A 17,785-nucleotide genomic window follows, 5' to 3' on the forward strand; every position below is an offset into this window, starting at 1 on the left:
GTATTGAGCTGGGAGACAGTCGGCTTCCTGGCAGGGAAGACTAATGTGTGTTGAACTATGAGATAGCACTTCCTGGACTGAGATAGTTGCTTAGAAATATCTGGTAAAAAAAAATATATATATATATATATATATATATATATATATATATACATATATACACACATATCGTATGTGTGTGGATGTTTTCACACCACTCAAATCCTTTTTTTGTAATTTGACACTGTGGCACGTTTACGGGAGGTACTACATAGGGTGGGGTCTGTGAAGATTTCGACACAGCCTGCCTGTCAAACACAGTTTGCATTGACTGTTTCAACAGCCGAAACATACAGTCCACGTTAAACTGAATAACAGTTCTCTTTCTCAAAATTGCCAAAATAAATTGTATAGCAGATAGGATTTTAGAAAAGCAGCTTTTTGTGTAAACAAGAAGATGCTGGTGGCTTCCTCATTGTAAATGATGAACCAAATCATAACCAAATAAAACATTTTGTGGTTATAACCCTCAAAATGATAATAGTCAGGGATCGGTTTAATTTATTGAAGATAAATCTTTTTTGTTGTTGACAGATAACAATTGGTCTATTGTTCTGTCATAGCTGAGGCTGTGGTAGAACGGGGTGATACAGACAACACTAGTCACTCCCTGCTCTAGCTGTCATGAAGTCAGAGACAGCTGGATGGTATGGGGAGGCTACACAAGGGGGAGGGGTGATGGGGAGAGGAGGGGTGAGGGGAGAGGAGAGAGGAGAGGGTGGCGTAGGGGAGAGGAGAGGAGAGGGATGGTGCAGGGGACAGGGATGGTGCAGGGGGACAGGGATGGGGTAGGCGAGAGGGGACAGGGATGGGGTAGGGGAGAGGGATGGGGTAGGGGAGAGGGATGGGGTAGGGGACAGGGATGGGGTAGGGGACAGGGATGGGGTAGGGGAGAGGGATGGGGTAGGGGAGAGGGATGGTGCAGGGGACAGGGATGGGGTAGGGGAGAGGGATGGGGTAGGGGAGAGGGATGGTGCAGGGGAGAGGGATGGGGTAGGGGACAGGGATGGGGTAGGGGAGAGGGGTAGGGGAGAGGGATGGTGCAGGGGACAGGGATGGGGTAAGGGAGAGGGATGGTGCAGGGGACAGGGATGGGGTAGGGGAGAGGGATGGGGTAGGGGACAGGGATGGGGAAGGTGGAGACCTGGTAGTCGGCCTGTAGTCCTGGTGGAGACCTGGTAGTCGGCCTGTAGTCCTGTTGGAGACCTGGTAGTCGGCCTGTAGTCCTGGTGGAGACCTGGTAGTCGGCCTGTAGTCCTGGTGGAGACCTGGTAGTCGGCCTGTAGTCCTGTTGGAGACCTTGTACAGGGATGGGGTAGGCGAGAGGGGACAGGGATGGTGTAGGGGAGAGGGGAGAGGAGAGGAGAGGGATGGTGCAGGGGACAGGGATGGTGCAGGGGACAGGGATGGGGTAGGGGAGAGGGATGGTGCAGGGGACAGGGATGGGGTAGGGGAGAGGGATGGGGTAGGGGACAGGGATGGGGTAGGGGAGAGAGATGGTGCAGGGGAGAGGGATGGGGTAGGCGAGAGGGATGGTGCAGGGGACAGGGATGGGGTAGGGGAGAGGGATGGGGTAGGGGAGAGGGATGGGGTAGGGGACAGGGATGGGGTAGGGGACAGGGATGGGGTAGGGGAGAGGGACGGGGTAGGGGAGAGGGATGGTGCAGGGGACAGGGATGGGGTAGGGGAGAGGGATGGGGTAGGGGAGAGGGATGGTGCAGGGGACAGGGATGGGGTAGGGGAGAGGGATGGGGTAGTGGAGAGGGATGGTGCAGGCGACAGGGATGGGGTAGGGGAGAGGGATGGTGCAGGGGACAGGGATGGGGTAGGGGAGAGGGATGGTGCAGGGGACAGGGATGGGGTAGGGGAGAGAGATGGTGCAGGGGAGAGGGATGGGGTAGGGGAGAGGGATGGTGCAGGGGACAGGGATGGGGTAGGGGAGAGGGATGGGGTAGGGGAGAGGGATGGGGTAGGGGACAGGGATGGGGTAGGGGAGAGGGATGGTGCAGGGGACAGGGATGGTGCAGGGGGACAGGGATGGGGTAGGCGAGAGGGGACAGGGATGGTGTAGGGGAGAGGGGAGAGGAGAGGGATGGTGCAGGGGACAGGGATGGTGCAGGGGACAGGGATGGGGTAGGGGAGAGGGATGGTGCAGGGGACAGGGATGGTGCAGGGGACAGGGATGGTGCAGGGGACAGGGATGGTGCAGGGGACAGGGATGGGGTAGGGGAGAGGGATGGTGCAGGGGACAGGGATGGGGTAGGGGAGAGGGACGGGGTAGGGGACAGGGATGGGGTAGGGGAGAGAGATGGTGCAGGGGAGAGGGATGGGGTAGGGGAGAGGGATGGTGCAGGGGACAGGGATGGGGTAGGGGAGAGGGATGGGGTAGGGGAGAGGGATGGGGTAGGGGACAGGGATGGGGTAGGGGACAGGGATGGGGTAGGGGGAGAGGGATGGGGTAGGGGAGAGGGATGGTGCAGGGGACAGGGATGGGGTAGGGGAGAGGGATGGGGTAGGGGAGAGGGATGGTGCAGGGGACAGGGATGGGGTAGGGGAGAGGGATGGGGTAGGGGAGAGGGATGGTGCAGGGGACAGGGATGGGGTAGGGGACAGGGATGGGGTAGTGGAGAGGGATGGTGCAGGGGACAGGGATGGGGTAGGGGAGAGGGATGGTGCAGGGGACAGGGATGGGGTAGGGGAGAGGGATGGTGCAGGGGACAGGGATGGGGTAGGGGAGAGAGATGATGCAGGGGAGAGGGATGGGGTAGGGGAGAGGGATGGTGCAGGGGACAGGGATGGGGTAGGGGAGAGGGATGGGGTAGGGGAGAGGGATGGGGTAGGGGACAGGGATGGGGTAGGGGAGAGGGATGGGGTAGGGGAGAGGGATGGTGCAGGGGACAGGGATGGGGTAGGGGACAGGGATGGGGTAGGGGAGAGGGATGGGGTAGGGGAGAGGGATGGGGTAGGGGACAGGGATGGGGTAGGGGACAGGGATGGGGTAGGGGAGAGGGATGGGGTAGGGGAGAGGGATGGTGCAGGGGACAGGGATGGGGTAGGGGAGAGGGATGGGGTAGGGGAGAGGGATGGTGCAGGGGACAGGGATGGGGTAGGGGAGAGGGATGGGGTAGGGGAGAGGGATGGTGTAGGGGACAGGGATGGTGTAGGGGAGAGGGGAGAGGAGAGGAGAGGGATGGTGCAGGGGACAGGGATGGTGCAGGGGACAGGGATGGGGTAGGGGAGAGGGATGGTGCAGGGGACAGGGATGGGGTAGGGGAGAGGGACGGGGTAGGGGACAGGGATGGGGTAGGGGAGAGAGATGGTGCAGGGGAGAGGGATGGGGTAGGGGAGAGGGATGGTGCAGGGGACAGGGATGGGGTAGGGGAGAGGGATGGGGTAGGGGAGAGGGATGGGGTAGGGGACAGGGATGGGGTAGGGGAAAGGGATGGGGTAGGGGAGAGGGATGGGGTAGGGGAGAGGGATGGTGCAGGGGACAGGGATGGGGTAGGGGAGAGGGATGGGGTAGGGGAGAGGGATGGTGCAGGGGACAGGGATGGGGTAGGGGAGAGGGATGGGGTAGTGGAGAGGGATGGTGCAGGGGACAGGGATGGGGTAGGGGAGAGGGATGGGGTAGGGGAGAGGGATGGGGTAGGGGACAGGGATGGGGTAGGGGAGAGGGATGGGGTAGGGGAGAGGGATGGGGTAGGGGAGAGGGATGGTGCAGGGGACAGGGATGGGGTAGGGGAGAGGGATGGTGCAGGGGACAGGGATGGGGTAGGGGAGAGGGATGGGGTAGGGGACAGGGATGGGGTAGGGGAGAGGGGTAGGGGAGAGGGATGGTGCAGGGGACAGGGATGGGGTAGGGGAGAGGGATGGGGTAGGGGAGAGGGATGGGGAAGGTGGAGACCTGGTAGTCGGCCTGTAGTCCTGGTGGAGACCTGGTAGTCGGCCTGTTGTCCTGGTGGAGACCTGGTAGTCGGCCTGTAGTCCTGTTGGAGACCTGGTAGTCGGCCTGTAGTCCTGTTGGAGACCTGGTAGTCGGCCTGTAGTCCTGGTGGAGACCTGGTAGTCGGCCTGTAGTCCTGGTGGAGACCTGGTAGTCGGCCTGTAGTCCTGGTGGAGACCTGGTAGTCGGCCTGTTGTCCTGTTGGAGACCTGGTAGTCGGCCTGTAGTCCTGGTGGAGACCTGGTAGTCGGCCTGTTGTCCTGTTGGAGACCTGGTAGTCGGCCTGTAGTCCTGTTGGAGACCTGGTAGTCGGCCTGTAGTCCTGGTGGAGACCTGGTAGTCGGCCTGTTGTCCTGGTGGAGACCTGGTAGTCGGCCTGTAGTCCTGGTGGAGACCTGGTAGTCGGCGTGTAGTCCTGTTGGAGACCTGGTAGTCGGCCTGTAGTCCTGTTGGAGACCTGGTAGTCGGCCTGTAGTCCTGGTGGAGACCTGGTAGTCGGCCTGTTGTCCTGGTGGAGACCTGGTAGTCGGCCTGTAGTCCTGTTGGAGACCTGGTAGTCGGCCTGTAGTCCTGTTGGAGACCTGGTAGTCGGCCTGTAGTCCTGGTGGAGACCTGGTAGTCGGCCTGTAGTCCTGGTGGAGACCTGGTAGTCGGCCTGTAGTCCTGGTGGAGACCTGGTAGTCGGCCTGTTGTCCTGTTGGAGACCTGGTAGTCGGCCTGTAGTCCTGGTGGAGACCTGGTAGTCGGCCTGTTGTCCTGTTGGAGACCTGGTAGTCGGCCTGTAGTCCTGGTGGAGACCTGGTAGTCGGCCTGTAGTCCTGTTGGAGACCTGGTAGTCGGCCTGTTGTCCTGTTGGAGACCTGGTAGTCGGCCTGTAGTCCTGTTGGAGACCTGGTAGTCGGCCTGTAGTCCTGGTTGAGACCTGGTAGTCGGCCTGTAGTCCTGGTGGAGACCTGGTAGTCAGCCTGTAGTCCTGGTGGAGAGCTGGTAGTCGGCCTGTAGTCCTGGTGGAGACCTGGTAGTCGGCCTGTAGTCCTGGTGGAGACCTGGTAGTCGGCCTGTAGTCCTGGTGGAGACCTGGTAGTCGGCCTGTAGTCCTGTTGGAGACCTGGTAGTCGGCCTGTTGTCCTGTTGGAGACCTGGTAGTCGGCCTGTAGTCCTGTTTGAGACCTGGTAGTCGGCCTGTAGTCCTGGTGGAGACCTGGTAGTCGGCCTGTAGTCCTGGTGGAGACCTGGTAGTCAGCCTGTAGTCCTGGTGGAGACCTGGTAGTCGGCCTGTAGTCCTGTTGGAGACCTGGTAGTCGGCCTGTAGTCCTGGTGGAGACCTGGTAGTCGGCCTGTAGTCCTGGTGGAGACCTGGTAGTCGGCCTGTAGTCCTGGTGGAGACCTGGTAGTCGGCCTGTAGTCCTGGTGGAGACCTGGTAGTCGGCCTGTAGTCCTGTTGGAGACCTGGTAGTCGGCCTGTAGTCCTGTTGGAGACCTGGTAGTCGGCCTGTAGTCCTGGTGGAGACCTGGTAGTCGGCCTGTTGTCCTGGTGGAGACCTGGTAGTCGGCCTGTAGTCCTGTTGGAGACCTGGTAGTCGGCCTGTAGTCCTGTTGGAGACCTGGTAGTCGGCCTGTAGTCCTGGTGGAGACCTGGTAGTCGGCCTGTAGTCCTGGTGGAGACCTGGTAGTCGGCCTGTAGTCCTGGTGGAGACCTGGTAGTCGGCCTGTAGTCCTGGTGGAGACCTGGTAGTCGGCCTGTAGTCCTGGTGGAGACCTGGTAGTCGGCCTGTAGTCCTTGTGGAGACCTGGTAGTCGGCCTGTTGTCCTGTTGGAGACCTGGTAGTCGGCCTGTAGTCCTGGTGGAGACCTGGTAGTCGTCCTGTTGGAGACCTGGTAGTCGGCCTGTAGTCCTGGTGGAGACCTGGTAGTCGGCCTGTAGTCCTGTTGGAGACCTGGTAGTCGGCCTGTTGTCCTGTTGGAGACATTGTAGTCGGCCTGTAGTCCTGTTGGAGACCTGGTAGTCGGCCTGTAGTCCTGGTGGAGACCTGGTAGTCGGCCTGTAGTCCTGGTGGAGACCTGGTAGTCGGCCTGTAGTCCTGGTGGAGACCTGGTAGTCGGCCTGTAGTCCTGGTGGAGACCTGGTAGTCGGCCTGTAGTCCTGGTGGAGACCTGGTAGTCGGCCTGTTGTCCTGGTGGAGACCTGGTAGTCGGCCTGTAGTCCTGGTGGAGACCTGGTAGTCGGCCTGTAGTCCTGGTGGAGACCTGGTAGTCGGCCTGTAGTCCTGTTGGAGACCTGGTAGTCGGCCTGTAGTCCTGGTGGAGACCTGGTAGTCGGCCTGTAGTCCTGGTGGAGACCTGGTAGTCGGCCTGTAGTCCTGTTGGAGACCTGGTAGTCGGCCTGTAGTCCTGGTGGAGACCTGGTAGTCGGCCTGTAGTCCTGGTGGAGACCTGGTAGTCGGCCTGTAGTCCTGGTGGAGACCTGGTAGTCGGCCTGTAGTCCTGGTGGAGACCTGGTAGTCGGCCTGTAGTCCTGGTGGAGACCTGGTAGTCGGCCTGTTGTCCTGGTGGAGACCTGGTAGTCGGCCTGTAGTCCTGGTGGAGACCTGGTAGTCGGCCTGTAGTCCTGGTGGAGACCTGGTAGTCGGCCTGTAGTCCTGGTGGAGACCTGGTAGTCGGCCTAGATCTATGAACATAGCACAAAGGGGTGTGCCTCTTCATAAACAACACCTGGTGTGCTGCATGCAGTCTAAAGGAAATGTCAAGCTTTTTCTCACCTCATATAGAATACGTCATTGTTAGCTGCAGATCTTTCTATCTACCAAGACAGTTCCATAATTATCCCGGCTGGATCCATCCCACCACAAGCCAACTCCACTTTGACACTCAACAAACTGTATGGGGCCATAAACAAACCGTTCAACGCAGAGGCCACATTTCCTGTGGGCGGAGACTTTAACGCGGGGAGACATAAAACCTTTCTTGAAAAAGATCTCAAAGAAACTGGAGAGGATGGATGGGAGGAAACACCTTTTGACCTTTTTACTAGAACAGGTTTGTTGGTATTTTATAGGCTTCAGATTATGATATGATAGATGATTGGATTTAATATGGATGGTTGGATTTAATATGGATGGATGAATGGTTGGATGGATGGATGGATGGATGGCTGGATGGTTGGATGGATGGATGGATGGATGGATGGTTGGATGGATGGATGGATGGTTGGATGGATGGATGGATGGCTGGATGGATGTATGTAAGGATGGATGGATGGATGGCTGTAAGGATGGATGGTTGGACGGATGTAAGGATGGATGTAAGGATGGATGGCTGGATGGATGAATGGATGGATGTAAGGATGAATGGTTGGTTGGATGGATGTAAGGATAGATGTAATGATGGATGGTTGGACGGATGTAAGGATGGATGTAAGGATGGATGGTTGGATGGATGAATGGATGGATGTAAGGATGTAAGGATGGATGGTTGGATGGTTGGTTGGACGGATGTAAGGATGGATGTAAGGATGGATGGTTGGATGTAAGGATGGATGGTTGGATGGATGGATGTAAGGATGGATGTAAGGATGGATGGTTGGGTGGATGTAAGGATGGATGTAAGGATGGATGGCTGGATGGATGTAAGGATGGATGTAAGGATGGATGGCTGGACGTATGTAAAGATGTATGTAAGGATGGATGTAAGGATGGATGGATGTAAGGATGGATGTAAGGATGGATGGATGGATGGATGGCTGGATGGTTGATGGATGGATGGATGGATGGTTGAATGGATGGATGGATGGATGGCTGGATGGATGTAAGGATGGCTGTAAGGATGGATGGTTGGACGGATGTAAGGATGGATGTAAGGGTGGATGGTTGGACGGATGTAAGGATGGATGAATGGATGGATGTAAGGATGGATGGTTGGTTGGATGGATGTAAGGATGGATGTAAGGATGGATGAATGGATGGATGGATGGATGGCTGGATGGATGGATGGATGGATGGTTGGATGGATGGATGGATGGATGGCTGGATGGATGTAAGGATGGATGGATGGTTGGATGGATGGATGGATGGCTGTAAGGATGGATGGTTGGACGGATGTAAGGATGGATGTAAGGATGGATGGTGGGACGGATGTAAAGATGAATGTAAGGATGGATGGTTGGATGGATGAATGAATGGATGGATGTAAGGATGGATGTAAGGATGGATGGTTGGATGGATGGATGAATGGATGGATGTAAGGATGTAAGGATGGATGGTTGGATGGTTGGTTGGACGGATGTAAGGATGGATGGTTGGTTGGATGGATGGATGTAAGGATGGATGGTTGGATGGATGGATGTAAGGATGGATGTAAGGATGGATGTAAGGATGGATGTAAGGATGGATCGCTGGACTTATGTAAGGATGGATGTAAGGATGGATGTAAGGATGGATGTAAGGATGGATGGCTGGATGGATGGTTGGTTGGATGGATGGCTGGATGGATGGTTGGTTGGATGGATGGATGATGGATGGTTGGATGGATGTAAGGATGGATGGCTGGATGGATGTAAGGATGGATGGCTGATTGGTGGTAAGGATGGATGCAAGGATGGATGTAACGATGGATGGCTGGATGGATGGTTGGTTGGATGGATGGCTGGATGGATGGTTGGTTGGATGGATGTAATGATGGATGGTTGGATGGATGTAAGGATGGATGGCTGGATGGATGTAAGGATGGATGAGATGGACAGATGCACATTTGAGAGCATCCTGTCGGGCTGTATCACCGCCTGGTACGGCAACTGCACAGCCCCCAACCGCAGGGCTCTCGAGAGGGTTGTGCAGTCAGCCCAACGCATCACCGGGGGCAAACTACCTGCCCTCCAGGACACCTACACCACCTGATGTCACAGGAAGACCAAAAAGATCATCAAGGACAACAACCACCCGAGCCACTGCCTGTTCACCCAGCTATCATCCAGAAGGCAAGGTCAGTACAGGTGCATCAAAGCAGGGACCGAGAGACTGAAAACAGCTTCTATCTCAAGGCCATCAGACTGTTAAACAGCCATCACTAGCACTGTAAACAGCCATCACTAGCACCTTAGAGGCTGCTGCCCCATATATTTATATCTTTACCTTTATTTAACTAGGCAAGTCAGTTAAACTAGATGATAGGAACACTGTGGACAATTTTCAGCAAATTGCAGCCTTGAAAAACAGAAATAAACAATTTGCCATAAACAAGGTCTAAATCATGTTTGATGCACTCTGTAAGTGAAAAACATTTTTGCAGTACTGTTTAAGAACAAATTCTTATTTTCAATGATGGCCTAGGAACAGTGGGTTAACTGCCTTGTTCAGGGCAGAACGACAGATTTTTACCTTGTCAGCTCAAGGATTCAATCTAGCAACCTTCCCGTTACTAGTCGAACACTCTAACCACTAGGTTACCTGCCACCTCTACACTCTAACCACTAGGCTACCTGCCACCTCTACACTCTAACCACTAGGCTACCTGCCACCTCTACACTCTAACCACTAGGTTACCTGCCACCTCTACACTCTAACCACTAGGTTACCTGCCACCTCTACACTCTAACCACTAGGCTACCTGCCACCTCTACACTCTAACCACTAGGTTACCTGCCACCTCTACACTCTAACCACTAGGTTACCTGCCACCCTACACTCTAACCACTAGGCTACCTGCCACCTCTACACTCTAACCACTATGGTACCTGCCACCTCTACACTCTAACCACTAGGCTACCTGCCACCTCTACACTCTAACCCCTAGGTCACCTTGTAATCACTGGTCACTTTATTAATGGAATACTAGTCACTTTGCTTTACTCATCTCATATGTATATACTGTATTCTATTCTACTGTGTTTTAGTCAATGCCACTCCGACATTTCTCAATCTATTATTTATATTTTTCTTAATTAAATTATTGAGTGTTGTAGTGAACTGTTAGATACTACTGCACTGTTGGAGCTAGGAACACAAGCATTTTGCTACATCAAGGATGGATGGATGTAGGATGTAAGGATGGATGTAGGATGTAGCTGATGGATGTAGGATGTAAGGATGGATGTAGATGATGGATGTAGGATGTAGCTGATGGATGAAGGATGTAGCTGATGGATTTAGGATGGAGGTGATGGATGTAGGATTTAGATGATGGATGTAGGATGTAGTTGATGGATGTAGGATGTAAGAATGGATGTAGGATGGAGATGATGAATGTAGGATGTAGCTGATAGATGTAGGATGTAGATGATGGATGTAGGATGTAGCTGATGGATGTAGGATGGAGATGAGGATGTAGGATGTAGATAATGGATGTAGATGATGGATGTAGATGGTGGATGTAGGATGTAGATGGTGGATGTAGATGGTGGATGTAGGATGTAGATGATGGATGTAGATGATGGATGTAGATGGTGGATGTAGATGGTGGATGTAGATGATGGATGTAGGTGGTGGATGTAGATGGTGGATGTAGGATGTAGATGATGGATGTAGATAGTGGATGTAGGATGTAGATGATGGATGTAGCTGATGGATGTAGATAGTGGATGTAGATAATGGATGTAGGATGTAGATTATGGATGTAGATGATGGATGTAGATGGTGGATGTAGATAATGGATGTAGGATGTAGATGATGGATGTAGATGATGGATGTAGATGATGGATGTAGATGGTGGACGTAGGATGTAGATGATGGATGTAGATGGTGGATGTAGATGGTGGATGTAGATGGTGATGTAGGATGTAGTTGATGGATGTAGATGATGGATGTAGATGGTGGATGTAGGATGTAGATGGTGGATGTAGGATGTAGATGATGGATGTAGGTGGTGGATGTAGATGATGGATGTAGGATGTAGATGATGGATGTAGATGATGGATGTAGATGGTGGATGTAGGATGTAGATGATGGATGTAGATGGTGGATGTAGATGGTGGATGTAGATGGTGATGTAGGATGTAGTTGATGGATGTAGGATGTAGTTGATGGATGTAGGATGTAGATGATGAATGTAGAGCAGTTCTGCATGGAAGAGTGGGCCAAAATGTGACTTGAGAGACTCATCAACAACTACAGGAAGTGTTTGGTTGGAGTGGCACAACCAGTTATTGAGTGTCAGGGGGCAACTCATTTTCACACACGGGCATTGGGTGTTGCATAACTTTGTTTAGGAACTAAATGTAATTGTTGTGTTATTTGTTTACTCAGTTTCCCATGATCTAATATTAGGTATTGGATAATACGGGATCGGTATCCCCAAAGCGGGACGGTTGAGCTAACGTGATTAGCACAACGTTGTAAGTGACATGAACATTTCCCAGGACATAGACATGTATTATATTAAAACAGAGAGCTTAAACTCTTGTTAATTAACAGTAGCTATTACAGTGAAAAAATACCATGCTATTGTTTGAGGAGAGTGTACAACAACATAACACTTTTATCACGGCAACTGGTTTGATACATTCACCTCTGAAGGTAAATAATGTACTTACATTCAGTAATCTGGCTCTGATTTGTGATTCTGAGGATCCCAGAGATCAAATGTAGCATAGTTTTGTTTGATAAAATTAATCTTTATATTCAAATGTAGGAACTGGGTTCTACAGTTTGAACCCCTGCTGTGTCTGGTCATCCCATCTAGATTAGTGTATTAGTTAGGTTAGCGTATTTTCTGAAGGGAAGCTAATTATCCATAATTTAGGACATTCCTGGAAGTGTGTAAACTTACATTTTTCATTACCATATCATTTTTAGATGTTCTCTATAGTTATGTACTTGAAAATGTATCAATTGACCAATTCAGCACATTTGTGCAGATTTGAGACAACATTTTGAACAGTAATGCAATGGTTAATTGGATCAGTGTAAAACTTTGCACATACGCTACTGCCATCTAGTGGCCAAAATGTATATCGCGCCTAGACTACTTAATGATATAATGGCCTTTCTCTTTAATTTCAAAGTTGATAGAAAACAAAAAAAGGAAAATAAATGTTTTTTTTTCTTTGTATTATCTTTTACCAGATCTATATTGTTATATTCTCCTACATCAATTTCACATTTCCACAACCTTCAAAGTGTTTCCTCTCAAATGGCATCACGAATATGTATATCCTTGCTTCTGGTCCTGAGCTACAGGCAGTTAGATTTGGGTATGTCATTTTAGGCTAAAATTGGAGAAAAAAATTGTCCGATCCTTAAGACGTTTTACTGAATGACAACAGAGGCAAAATGGAATTTCATTAAATACTTTGGGGTAGGCCTTGTCTCCGAGGAAGGAGCTGCTAGAGCTGGAGCTGCTAGGTCTGTAACTCATGGAGCTGCTAGAAGGTCTGTAACTCATGGAGCTGCTAGAAGGTCTGGAACTCATGGAGCTGCTAGAAGGTCTGTAACTCATGGAGCTGCTAGAAGGTCTATAACTCATGGAGCTGCTAGGTCTGTAACTCATGGAGCTGCTAGAAGGTCTGTAACTCATGGAGCTGCTAGAAGGTCTGTAACTCATGGAGCTGCTAGAAGGTCCGTAACTCATGGAGCTGCTAGAAGGTCTATAACTCATGGAGCTGCTAGAAGGTCTGGAACTCATGGAGCTGCTAGAAGGTCTGTAACTCATGGAGCTGCTAGAAGGTCTATAACTCATGGAGCTGCTAGGTCTGTAACTCATGGAGCTGCTAGGTCCGTAACTCATGGAGCTGCTAGAAGGTCTGTAACTCATGGAGCTGCTAGAAGGTCTGTAACTCATGGAGCTGCTAGAAGGTCTGTAACTCATGGAGCTGCTAGAAGGTCTGTAACTCATGGAACTGGTAGAAGGTCCGTAACTCATGGAGCTGCTAGAAGGTCTGTAACTCATGGAGCTGCTAGAAGGTCCGTAACTCATGGAACTGGTAGAAGGTTCGTAACTTATTGGTTTGAGACCAAAAAAAATATATACTAAATGGCATTGTTTATTGCTCTTCATTGAAAAAATTATTATATGACAAAATTCTATACAAATATATCTACAAAAAAAAAGCATTTTAAAAAGTAAATTGCGGACCAACTGCAGTACCCACAGGTTGAAAACCACTGGGTTAGGCACATAGGCATTCTATACACCACTGATGAGAAAGAAGCCAGAATTAAATGATACAGGACAGGTGTGAGTTATAGCGATTGTCCCATTATGGTGTGTGAGAGCCATTTAGGTTATTTTCTTCGTTTAATTTTTTTGTATTTATTGATGATTTACCGCCACCTGCAGTGATGCAGTCTTGAACCAAAACTTTTGAAGACAATGCTCTGATCATTTATTTAACCAGGCAAGTCAGTTAAGAACAAATTCTTATTTTCAATGACGGCCTAGGTGCTGCCTGTTCAGGGGCAGAATGACAGATTTGTACCTTGTCAGCTCGGGATATGAACTTGCAACCTTTCGGTTACTAGTCCAACGCTCTTAACCACTAGGCTACCCATACACACCATAAGCATCCCCACCCAGCTGACTACTAGATAGATATCGCCATTAAAGGCTTCCATGCTAAAACAGGTTCATTCCAAGCAGAGATCTCTAGACATCTCTATGGCATCATCCTTGTACATTTCCCACAGCACTACTTCCAGTATTTATGCTGCCATAGTGTCGGGGAAGGCTAGGGTCAGTCTTATTGTCTAGAGTATTTCTCCTGTCTTACCTGGGTGTCCTGTGTGAATTTAAGTACAATCCTAATTCTCTCTCCCACCCCTCCTGGAGGACTTGAGCCCTAGGACCTACCTACCTGATGACTCCTTGCTGTCCCCAGTCCTGAGCCCTAGGACCATGCTTCAGGACTACCTGGCCTGATGACTCCTTGCTGTACCCAGTCTTGGGACCATGCCTCAGGACTACCTGGCATGGTGACTCCTTGCTGTCCCCAGTCCACCTGGTCGTGCTGCTGCTCCAGTTTCATCTGTTCTGCCTGCTGCTATGGAACCCTGACCTGTTCACCAGACGTGCTACCCGTCTCAGACCTGCTGTTCAACTCCAGAGACAGGAGTGGTAGAGACACTCCGAATGATCGGCTATGAAAAACCAACTGAGTTACTTCGGAGGTGCTGACCCTCTCACCCTCTACAACCACAGATTACTATCTGACCCTGCTGGTCATCTATGAACATCTTGGCCACATTGTTATAATCTCCACCCAGCACAGCCAGAAGAGGACTGGCCACCCCTCATGACCTGGTTCCTCTCACGAGGTTCCTGCTTTTCTAGGGAGTTTCTACATCTGCATTGCTTGCCGTTTTAGGCTGGGTTTCTGTATAAGCACTCTATAAAGACAGTTGGTTACTGTGCCACCTGATTGCAGATGAGAACACTAGAGCTGCAACATGTCCCTGTGTATGTGATGTTTGCTAGGTGGAAATGGCCAGAGCAAATAGCCCAGTCAAATATTAGTGAGTACAGGATGTAGGCAGAGTACCACCTTCGCTGCTAGAGAGACTCCCACCCAAGGGGGATTCAGCTCAATATAGGTGCAATCAGCATTCATGTAGAAGTTCAGCAGAAATGTTGGGTTGAATCACTACCAAATATCCATAGATCCCCCCCCCCCACCCCCCAAAAAAATAAAGTTTAATGAGTCACTCAGAGGATAAAATATGATTGTGATTTTTTTTACCTGTGCCACTTCAGTAGGTTACAACAGCGTTAATATTGACAGCAGCAGGTGGTGGCCTCTGCAAAAAGCCCCACAGATTCTCCCCCCCCCCCCCCCCCCCAAAAAAACCCAAACTCATTTGACATTCTATTTTCCATCTAGACAGGAGACGTGACGTTTATGGAGTTGGTTTATGATGCGTTTATTGAGAACCCTGACACAACATGACTAGGTGTAACAGAGACTGTTACCACGGCAGTGGGGAATGTGTTACTGTCACATTAAGTGTAGGACTCCAACAGTGTTGGAATGTAGGGCGGCAAACACCTAGTTTGTTTAACCCTTTAATATTCCTCTCCCTCCTCATCCTCTTCTCCCACGCTGTCAGTGCCCACCTCTTCATAGTCCTTCTCCAGGGCTGCCATGTCTTCTCTGGCCTCAGAGAACTCTCCCTCCTCCATGCCCTCACCAACGTACCAGTGCACAAAGGCTCTCTTGGCATACATCAGGTCAAACTTGTGGTCCAGACGGGCCCAGGCCTCAGCGATGGCTGTGGTGTTACTCAGCATGCACACAGCCCTCTGGACCTTGGCCAGGTCTCCTCCAGGAACCACCGTAGGGGGCTGGTAGTTGATACCCACCTTGAAGCCAGTGGGACACCAGTCCACAAACTGGATACTCCTCTTGGTCTTGATGGCAGCGATGGCAGAGTTGACATCTTTGGGAACAACGTCACCACGGTACAGGAGACAGCAGGCCATGTATTTGCCGTGACGAGGGTCACACTTCACCATCTGATTGGCCGGCTCGAAGCAGGCGTTGGTGATGTCAGCGACTGACAGCTGCTCGTGATAGGCCTTCTCAGCGGAGATGACAGGGGCATAGGTGGCCAGAGGGAAGTGGATACGGGGGTAGGGCACCAAATTGGTCTGGAACTCTGTCAGATCAACATTCAGGGCTCCATCGAAACGCAGGGAGGCAGTGATGGAGGAGACGATCTGACCAATGAGCCTGTTGAGGTTGGTGTACGAGGGACGCTCAATATCGAGGTTCCTGCGGCAGATGTCATAGATGGCCTCATTGTCCACCATGAAGGCACAGTCAGAGTGTTCCAGGGTGGTGTGAGTGGTCAGGATGGAGTTGTAGGGCTCCACCACAGCCGTGGACACCTGGGGAGCTGGGTAAACGGCGAACTCAAGCTTAGACTTCTTTCCGTAGTCCACAGACAGACGTTCCATCAGCAGGGAGGTGAAACCAGAACCGGTGCCTCCTCCGAAGCTGTGGAAGATGAGGAACCCCTGGAGACCTGTACACTGGTCAGCCTGAATGGAGAAATGGTACAATAACATTCACTATATTTGATGTTACACCAGTAAGAATTCAATGGAGAACATGTTTGCCCAGAAAACTAAGTTTTTTTTTGCTTGTTCCTGTGAAATAACCCTTTATCTTCTAGGTAGGACCACCCCAAAAAAACACTTTTTAGATAACCTTCCATAGAAGAACCTTGAAGGAAAAAGGTTCCCTGTAGAAACCTAACTAGAACCCCATTTCAGAATGATGACTCACCAGTTTGCGTGTCCTGTCCAGCACGATGTCAATGATCTCCTTGCCGATGGTGTAGTGACCGCGGGCATAGTTGTTGGCAGCATCCTCCTTACCAGTGATCAGCTGCTCAGGGTGGAACAGCTGGCGATAGATACCAGTCCTCACCTCATCTGAAAGACAAACGGTAGAGTCAGAATATCTTGGGACAGAATATTAAAATAAACTCAGTTAAAAGATTATGAACGAATAGACTTCCTGTAGGATGTTTCATCTTACCGATGACAGTGGGCTCCAGGTCAACAAAGATGGCTCGGGGGACATGCTTTCCGGCTCCGGTCTCACTGAAGAAGGTGTTGAAGGAGTCGTCTCCACCTCCACGAGTCTTGTCACTGGGCATCTGTCCGTCCGGCTGGATCCCATGCTCCAGGCAGTACAGCTCCCAACAGGCATTACCCATCTGGACTCCGGCTTGGCCCACATGCATGGAAATACACTCACGCTGAAAGAGAGGAGGTACAAGAGATCAACCACATGGAAACTTGAATCAAATCATGCCTAGGCAAATGTTCAGGTTTAAAGCCGTTTCATAGAATATTAGAGAGTAAACTAACATGAGTTTTTTTTTTAAACTCCTACTAAAAGACAACCTTGCCTTCTCCATTTTATTGTCTATCTATTACAGTAATATAATGTCCTAATGTAACTTTGTGAATTTTGAAGCATCTACAGTTGGTAATAAAATGTTAAAAATCTCCTAAGCCTGTGTTAAAACACCAAACATAAGGTCTAAGGTTATTCCAAAACCCCATTCGTTCCCCATTTATTTCCCCCTTAGGGATGGTTGAACGAAGCAGAAGGATCTCATTTACATTTTAGGACTTGCAAGCTGACGAGCGTGGTGTAGGCCGTCAATGTAGATAAGCGTGTATTCTTAACTGACTTACCTAGTTAAATACATTTGATTTTATTCAAAGTCATTGGCTCTATCCAAGAGGATCAAAAACACAATGTATCAAGGGTCAATTGTGACTGACCTACAAATAATAAAAGTATTTATTTATGATGAAAGTTAATTTGTAGATCAGTCAGCCATCGTTTTGATGCTCTCAAACACAGCCATTGGCTAGGCTATCCTCTTGGTCACCATCTTTGGTATAAGACACTCATACTGTGAGTTATCTTGCAAATCCTCTGCCATTGTGAGGTGTTTTTTTTTAATGACCCTGTATCTTTAAGAGCAGAGGAGCAGAGACGAAAAGGTGTGCCTTGTTCCTGTGCGCCACCCCCCTACTCCCCCGCTCTCCCTCCAACCAGCTGCGCACCAACTGCAGTGGAACAGCGACAGCTCTCAGAAAATGGCTACCATCCTAAACCGCTTCTTTTCTTAGCGTCATGTCATCCTCCTCTTTGAAATGCCGAAATATTTTTTTTCCAAAAAAAAAAGAAAAACATTTTTTGTAATATAATGTTCAAAAAAAAAATCTGCAATTCGTGTTTTTGTCCTGAAGCTGTGTTAAAAAAAAAACATGTATTTAAACAATGGACAGTGTATGAACAAGTAGAACAATGACCCACATTGGATGTACAGCTATAGATTCTTTCAAACAAATAAA

The 17,785-nt window shown here is 50.4% G+C and overlaps 2 protein-coding genes across 2 annotated transcripts; both read right to left on the reverse strand.

Moving 5' to 3' along the window:
* Positions 1-661: 661 nt before the first annotated feature.
* Positions 662-12,886, reverse strand: LOC149984731 (uncharacterized). Its single transcript, XM_090230607.1, has 9 exons — positions 12,263-12,886; positions 6,881-6,917; positions 6,013-6,650; positions 5,277-5,772; positions 5,184-5,214; positions 4,905-5,059; positions 4,037-4,780; positions 1,184-1,338; positions 662-697 (listed from the first exon to the last, which is right to left on the reverse strand). The coding sequence occupies exons 1-9, from the start codon at positions 12,884-12,886 to the stop codon at positions 662-664; spliced, it is 2,916 nt and encodes a 971-aa protein (XP_090086733.1).
* A 1,924-nt stretch (positions 12,887-14,810) lies between these two features.
* LOC110511912 (tubulin alpha chain) lies at positions 14,811-16,671 on the reverse strand. Its single transcript, XM_021592608.3, has 3 exons — positions 16,449-16,671; positions 16,194-16,342; positions 14,811-15,946 (listed from the first exon to the last, which is right to left on the reverse strand). Exons 1-3 carry the CDS (start codon positions 16,654-16,656, stop codon positions 14,969-14,971), a joined length of 1,335 nt encoding a protein of 444 aa, XP_021448283.2. The 5' UTR covers positions 16,657-16,671; the 3' UTR covers positions 14,811-14,968.
* Positions 16,672-17,785: the final 1,114 nt, after the last annotated feature.

The sequence above is a fragment of the Oncorhynchus mykiss genome, chromosome 3 (genome assembly GCF_057628025.1).
Source record: "Oncorhynchus mykiss isolate SJ-2025 chromosome 3, ASM5762802v1, whole genome shotgun sequence".
Lineage (NCBI taxonomy): Eukaryota > Metazoa > Chordata > Actinopteri > Salmoniformes > Salmonidae > Oncorhynchus > Oncorhynchus mykiss.

Bases quoted from the DNA above. Each gene is read 5' to 3' on its own strand.
- LOC149984731 (XM_090230607.1), bottom strand. From the start codon at position 12,886: ATGAGTTACGGACCTTCTAGCAGCTCCATGAGTTACAGACCTTCTAGC. The intron at 6,918-12,262 runs GTATTTAATGAA...CCCGCGTTAAAG, and splicing joins GAGACAAGGCCTACCCCAAA to TCTCCGCCCACAGGAAATGT. The intron at 1,339-4,036 runs GTCTCCAACAGG...TCCCTGTACAAG, and splicing joins GACTACAGGCCGACTACCAG to GTCTCCAACAGGACTACAGG.
- LOC110511912 (XM_021592608.3), bottom strand. From the start codon at position 16,656: ATGCATGTGGGCCAAGCCGGAGTCCAGATGGGTAATGCCTGTTGGGAG. The intron at 16,343-16,448 runs GTAAGATGAAAC...TTTGTCTTTCAG, and splicing joins CCTGGAGCCCACTGTCATCG to ATGAGGTGAGGACTGGTATC. The intron at 15,947-16,193 runs GTGAGTCATCAT...TTCTCCATTCAG, and splicing joins TGGACAGGACACGCAAACTG to GCTGACCAGTGTACAGGTCT.